The 8,225-nt window shown below is 24.5% G+C and overlaps 1 protein-coding gene across 1 annotated transcript; it reads left to right on the top strand.

Moving 5' to 3' along the window:
- Positions 1 to 578: 578 nt before the first annotated feature.
- Positions 579 to 7,721, top strand: LOC130670168 (probable cyclin-dependent serine/threonine-protein kinase DDB_G0292550). Its single transcript, XM_057473408.1, has 3 exons — positions 579 to 1,145; positions 2,935 to 3,077; positions 5,271 to 7,721. Exons 1-3 carry the CDS (start codon positions 767 to 769, stop codon positions 7,266 to 7,268), a joined length of 2,520 nt encoding a protein of 839 aa, XP_057329391.1. The 5' UTR covers positions 579 to 766; the 3' UTR covers positions 7,269 to 7,721.
- Positions 7,722 to 8,225: the final 504 nt, after the last annotated feature.

Raw genomic sequence — 8,225 nt, 5'->3', positions numbered from 1 at the left:
CATACTGGAAAAATATAATTCCAATATACCGCGAACCATATATTTAATCATATAAATTCTTTCATATATAATCAATTATATAGAGACCATATACCACTAATTATATGAGTCAAAATATATGGATATATATATCAAGTTTATCATATTATACTTATAAATTATATATATACTATCCATATATGATAAGAATATATTGAGCATTATATGAGATAATATATATAGAAAAATACAAAACATTATATACAAATAAATATATTATGATAAATATATAATCCAATCTATGTAAAAAAACATATATTTTTCAATATAGATATTTTTGCCGCTATATATTTATCACATATTCACCATATATTTTTTTATATACTTTTAACAATATATAGCTTTTCAATGCGGGTTGTTTTGAGTTCAGTAGGAGAATAATTTTCTTAGAATGATTTCAAGTGCACTTGCAACAAATACTTAAATCTTATACCTGACACAGTCTAGACTTTGGTGTCACCAGCCTTTTGTTATAAGTGTGAAAATCTGAAAACTAGACATACAAACTAATACTTAAATTTTGGAGGCGGTCCCAAACCAATAACCTTCTCCGATAGTTCCACCACGTATCTACGTACTTCTGTACAAATCGGCAGACTTGACCAAAGAAAATTCAGTTCTTATAAACCTGTCGTAGAGTGATTTTCGAGTGTTACTTTATTCGGACGGACTTGAAAATAATTTTTCGCTTAAAGTAAAATAATTAGATAAGCACAATAAATTAAAAATGTCTTTCACTGATTTTAATCAGACATGCAAGGAGTCTAACTGGTCGGTAGAGTTGCCAATTTATCCGTCTTCACCTGAGAGCATAAGGACGAGCGAGTCGGAAGAATGGAATTACAACCAACAATTTAATCGTGATGATTCACCTCTTTTTGATGCTAAAAAAACCACTGATGCTGTTGATGCGAATAATATTTTTAAAACAGCCATTTCAAACTCCAAATTATTGAATCGACAATCACTCGAGCATCAACTATTAAAAAAGCCTTTCGTCAACAAAGACATAAACGATTTACCCGCCGAAGAGCTTCAGCAACAACAAGATCATTGTCTCAGAAATAAATCATCTTTACGGAAAGTGAAGCGAGCTATTACAAAAAGTAAGATCTATTATTTTAAATAAATATTATACATTACTCTTCAATGATTATTCAAGCTTCATGTGTATGGTAGTTCATTCATTCAGGATATAAGAGTTTTAGTATTTAATATTAACTATTAATTAATTAGTCAAGACTTCAATTATAAATTCAAATTATTTTCTAGTTTTTTTTTATTACATCCCGGGTCAAAAAATTAGATCTGTTTTAAAATAAATGATAAATTTTAATATTTTTCCTTTAATTCAAGTTTATAAATCGTATTTATTTTATTTAAGAATTTAATCTGTTTTTGCCCGTACTATTCCTTATCCAGGCTAATATCAGACTTATTTTCGTATGATATTTAGTCTGTTTTAAATCGCGTTTAGACTAAAAACAGACTTTTTTATTATAATTATTGGTCTGTGTTCAGTTGTTTTTAAGGACAAATACAGGACTTTTTATATATATAAATATTAATAATAATAATAATAATCTAGATTTATTAATTTATTTTAATTTTCTTGGTATTTAAAACATGCTAATGTGCTTCCATAATTAGATGTCACACGGAGAAAAATGTTGGCTCGAAACCTACGAATTTTTACAACGATGTCGACTAGACTTGAAACAGGGAGTAAAGCATCCAAAAAATGATCGTGCTCTTACAAAAAATGATTATACTGTATCACATTACTTATTACGCGCAAGAAACTTATCGATGAGCTTCAATATCAATTACTTCCATACATTATAATAATTTTGATTCAGCATAATAATTTTTTACAAGAGCATATAGTAATTTTTTGGATACTTTACTATCTGTTTCAAGTTTGGTCGACAGCATAATAAAAATTGGTAGATTTCGAGCCAACATTTTTCTCCGTAGCACAAGAATTTTGATGTTTTCTTATGCCAAAATATTTTCAATTTTATCCAGTAAATAAGAGAAAATTCTTGACATTTTAAGAGTTGTTTTATCACTTTTATTCAATGATATAAATATTCAATGAAGACAACTAAAAAATTAAGCTGTCAAATTTTCATCAACTGCCGACATTTTTAAACAAAAGATAGTAAATAAATAGTAAATAAAATATAATCAATTCTGCAACTTAATGTTTTTTCATAAATATTGCCCATAAATAGAAATTTTATAAGTCCACGATTTAATCTAGTTTTGTCCTTGTAAATTTTCAGAATTAAAATTTTTTAATGTTCACGAATTAATCTAATTTAGTCTGCTCGTAACGCGTTTGTTTTTTAAAGCAGCAGGTCGAAAACAGCTTAAAATTTTCATAAAAGATCAAAGTCAGATCAAATAGTCCAATCAGACTAAAATCAGGTCAAATTTTTCAGTCCGGGTAGATCAAAAATAGATTAAAATTTTTATCGAAGTTCAATAACAGACCAAGTAGTCCAAATACAGTCCAGTTAGACTAAAATCAGATCAAATTTTTCGACCCGGGATTCGTTTATTGAATTACTGACAATTGACTTGATTAAATTTTTTTTTTTTTTATTTTCTTTGAAATCCGATTTAATGTCTTTGTACGTTTACTTAATGCTTGTATCAAGTAATCATACACTAGCGATTATCGCGGACTATAGTTCTAAAATTAATTAAATATAGTTTAAATGCTAATTGCATAATATTTTATTGAATAAATATCAGTAGAATGTAAGAAAATGTTTTTATGATGATTTTTTCATTTTATACTGTAATTATAAAATTAACTGCGTAGATATTACTTACAAAGAAGTGATAAACAAATGTAATAGTTATTTTTTTTTTTTCATTTTACAGAAGAGATTAAAACAAGACGAACACGAACTAAATTGACCGACAAACAACATAGTGAGCTGGAAAAATTTTTCCGTCAAAGTAATTACATGTGCTATGCAGAAAGATTTGACATCGCATCTCAATTAGGCATCAGCGAAAAAACGGTAAGAAAATTCGCAATTTTTTTATTATTTATTAGTGACATATTTATAAGATATGGTAGAAATTTTTTTTTCTCTTATATTATTTGAAAATGAAATTTTTGTTATTTTGAATCAACATTATGATTTACTATCAGATAAAAAAATTAGTTTTTATTGGGATTGCCTAGATATCGATAAAATTTAAATAATAACACAGAAAAAAGAAAAAATTAAATATATATCCATGATTTATTTCAGTTTCAATCATTAGCAAAGTCTCGCTTCTTCGAAACTGTAAAATTTATATTATTTCTGACGTAGCAATTATTTTAGTTTCATACACTGAAAAAAAAAAAACTTTTCCTAAGTATAAATACTTAATTTAAAGAAATATTTACTCGGTACTACACAAACAAATAACATGCTTAATCATAGTAAATATGTACTTCAACCGAGTGATATTTTCTTGATTTAAGAATTTCTATATTTATTTTAAGAAAATGTACTTGATCGGCCCGCATGAAAAAACTTTATATGTGAAAACATATTTGATAGAATATATGAATATTATAATGTGATATATTGTACAATATATAAAATAATATTTATATTTTTGCCGTATTAATATATGATAATATATTGAAAAAAAATATATTGCTAGAATATATTATCAATATATATATCAATATATGACTTTTTATGTATGTTTTACATATATATTTTAATATATCTTTTTTACGTTGATATATTATATTGAAAGTAGCATATTAATTAATATATAGTATTTTTTATATTTTTTATATATGTTTTCCAATATATTGCAAAATATATGGTTTCCAATATATTGTAAAATATATGGTACTTTTTTTACTTTTCTTAGGTTATTGCCAGTAAATATAAGGTCAATGAAAAGAAAGAGAAAAAATAATAAATTTGACTTTTTTTGTGGAATTGTGTAGAAATTGAAAAAATAAAATTTTCAATATATTGCGAAAAATATAAGTTTTAATATACTGGAAAAATATAATTCCAATATACCGCGAACCATATATTTAATCATATAAATTCTTTCATATATAATCAATTATATAGAGACCGTATACCACTAATTATATGAGTCAAAATATATGGATATATATATCAAGTTTATTATATTATACTTATAAATTATATATATACTATCCATATATGATAAGAATATATTGAGCATTATATGAGATAATATATATAGATAAATACAAAACATTATATACAAGTAAATATATTATGATAAATATATAATCCAATATATGTAAAAAACATTTATTTTCAATATAGATATTTTTGCCGCTATATATTTATCACATATTCACCATATATTTTGTTATATACTTTTAACAATATATAGCTTTTTCATGCGGGGGAGTACATTTTTACTAAGATTAAACAAATATTTACTCGGTAGGATACAAACATTTATATACTTGAAAAAAGTTTTTTTTCACTCAGTGTATAGCAAGACTTTTTTCTCAAAATTTTGCATTATTTGCATTATTATTGAGCATTAAATTTTTTTTTACAATATTTTATTTATGAATATAATTTTATTCTATAAGTGTACTATATAAAACTACATAGCTATATATAATTTTTTCCGTTTTTTCTATAAACTATAAATTTTTCAAATAAGAACAGATGAAAAATAATGAGTAACTAACATTTTTAAGTTCCGTTCAACTAAAGATACATTAGAAACTATAAAATTTGGTATTTATAATTTTGATTACTTTATTATAAGGAGTAGCCTCAATTATTACATTGCAGCTATAATACTTAACGACTTTCATCCAAAGGCCCAGTTTTACTTGCACTAGAAACTGTAATTTTTCCACTGCTCTCTTTTGCGTGTAGTTTGAATTTAAACCACGAAATTTGTATACAAACGTTCAAAATAAATTTTGGAATATTTTTTTGAAAAAAATTGAATCTTACATGTAAAATATAGATTGGAAGTGAGACAATTTAAAAACAGACAGATAAAATAAAGATTGGAAGTGAGACAATTTAAAAACGAGCTGGAAAAAAACAAAGACAAGTAAATTTGTTTCTTTAAGTCAAATGCAAAATATATTTTTGGTTATTCGAAATTAGTAACGAAATCGTGACCATCGGTAGTAATAAAAACATTCATTAATGTTATTTTCTAAAATCATTAAATTTATAATTATTTTACAGGTGAATGCGTGGTTTAACCGTCGTCGACTAAAGTTGAGGAAAACTATCTCAAATGAAGTAGATACCAATGACAAAAAAAATTTTAACCCTCCGAAAAATGAAAGAAATCAGTTCATGATTGCCGCAGAAGACATCAATTGTCGAAGAATTAACGCGTCCAGATTAGATACGACTATTCATTACTATCCGTCACCACTAAATCAAGATATGGGTATCAAAAACGACATTACAAACAATTTTACAAATGGTAACTACCAAACAGCATACAGCGGAAGTATGCAAAATGGTAACATTTTCAACAAATCTTCTGACGTCAAAATGTACAACGACAACAATAATTATCATTATATATCTCGCAGTGGGTCCAATAATAATAATAATAATAATAATAATAATAATAATAATAATAATAATAATAATAATAATAATAATAACATTTTCAACAAATCTTCTGACGTAAAAATGTACAACGACAACAATAATTATCATTATATATCTCGCAGTGGGTCCAATAATAATAATCATAATGATAATAATGATAATAATAATAATAGTCATAATAATTATAATAATAATAATAATAATAATAACATTTTCAACAAATCTTCTGTCGTCGAAATGTACAACGACAACTATAATTATCATTATCTATCTCGCAGTGGGTCCAATAATCATAATCATAATGATAATAATGATAATAATAATAATAGTCATAATAATAATAATAATAATAACATTTTCAACAAATCTTCTGTCGTCGAAATGTACAACGACAACAATAATTATCATTATATATCTCGCAGTGGGTCCAATAATAATAATCATAATGATAATAATGATAATAATAATAATAGTCATAATAATTATAATAATAATAATAATAATAATAATAATAATAATAATAACATTTTCAACAAATCTTCTGTCGTCGAAATGTACAACGACAACTATAATTATCATTATCTATCTCGCAGTGGGTCCAATAATCATAATCATAATGATAATAATGATAATAATAATAATAGTCATAATAATAATAATAATAATAACATTTTCAACAAATCTTCTGTCGTCGAAATGTACAACGACAACAATAATTATCATTATATATCTCGCAGTGGGTCCAATAATAATAATCATAATGATAATAATGATAATAATAATAATAGTCATAATAATTATAATAATAATAATAATAATAATAATAATAATAATAACATTTTCAACAAATCTTCTGTCGTCGAAATGTACAACGACAACTATAATTATCATTATCTATCTCGCAGTGGGTCCAATAATCATAATCATAATGATAATAATGATAATAATAATAATAGTCATAATAATAATAATAATAATAACATTTTCAACAAATCTTCTGTCGTCGAAATGTACAACGACAACAATCATTATCATTATCTATCTCGCAGTGGGTCCAATAATAATAATTATAATGATAATAATGATAATAATAATAATAGTCATAATAATAATAATAATAATAATAATAATAATAATAACATTTTCAACAAATCTTCTGTCGTCGAAATGTACAACGACAACAATAATTATCATTATCTATCTCTCAGTGGGCCCAATAATAATAATAATTATAATAATAATAATAATAACATTTTCAACAATTCTTCTGTTGTCAAAATGTACAACGACAACTATAATTATCATTATCTATCTCTCAGTGGGTCCAATAATAATAATAATACTAATAATAATAATAATAATAATAATAATAATAATAATAATAATAACAGTTATTATGCAAACCCTGACGAATACGTAGATTATAACTATAAAGAATACAATACTACCACTGACTATCCGGTTAATAACAGTAACTTTTATACGTCCGGAGTAATTCAGAATTCAGATCAACCTATAAACTTACTTCCAGAAATCACATCATTGATTGAGTTAAACAACGAAATGGATGGGTTCAAATTTTTACGCTTTACTCTTATTGACTATCAATTTCAGTAAGAAATGGGATTAAATAGATGTAATTATTTAGTAAGGCTGATATTGTTGTGTTATGTTAAGTCATTAAGCAGGGATCATGTAAATAATGATCAAGTATTTAATTCATGGGCAATAAGTATAAAAATTCAGTGGATAAAATTATAATTGAATAAGTAGTGACGACGTAAAATACGGAATTCAATTGACTTGCTACAATAATATAAGAATACTATTGATAATTTAGGACGTATGTAGTTTTTTCTACTCTTTTGAATTACTTATTGGACTATTTATATTATTTAATTTTTGTTTCTAGAAACTTATAGTGTTAGTTAAAAAGACACCAAATATTTATTATTACTGAAATTGTAATAACTTTGATTAATTTATTTTTAATGCTATTACTTGCTTTTTTTTTAAATTACTTAAATGCATATAAGTTAAGCTTTTATACTAAAAATTGAGTATGTTATTCTGCAGGATAATTGTAAACAATAATTATAATATTTTATTTAAGATTGTAATCACTATGTCTGTATACTTAACAACAAAAGTTATATAGAAAATGAAATGAATTTTTGTTAAGTAATTTTGTTTTTTACTGCAAGCCATTTTACTTTTTATAGATCCCAAATTATTAACTTCAATCCTAACTTATTCCTAATAACCATTTGTTCAAAATTATAATGATAGTCATTAGACTGTGCCAAATGAAATCGATATTTTTTTTTTTCGGTCCCATACGAAAATTAGGTTGTCTCACTAAAAAAAAAATCCTGAAAAAATTTCAGCTCAATATGTCTATTTTTCAGTTAGCGCTCGCGTGAATAAGAATTTTCTAATAAAATTGTTTTTTATCCCAACTTAATATTTTACAACTCATTAAATATAACTGATTAAAAAATGGCCAAGGTGCCATTTTGTAGGGAATTTAATTCTCTACAAAAGGAACTTTTGATCGAATGAAAAACATCAGCC

This window comes from Microplitis mediator, chromosome 6 (assembly GCF_029852145.1).
Source record: "Microplitis mediator isolate UGA2020A chromosome 6, iyMicMedi2.1, whole genome shotgun sequence".
NCBI lineage: Eukaryota > Metazoa > Arthropoda > Insecta > Hymenoptera > Braconidae > Microplitis > Microplitis mediator.
This window is presented reverse-complemented; position numbering and strand designations above follow the sequence as displayed.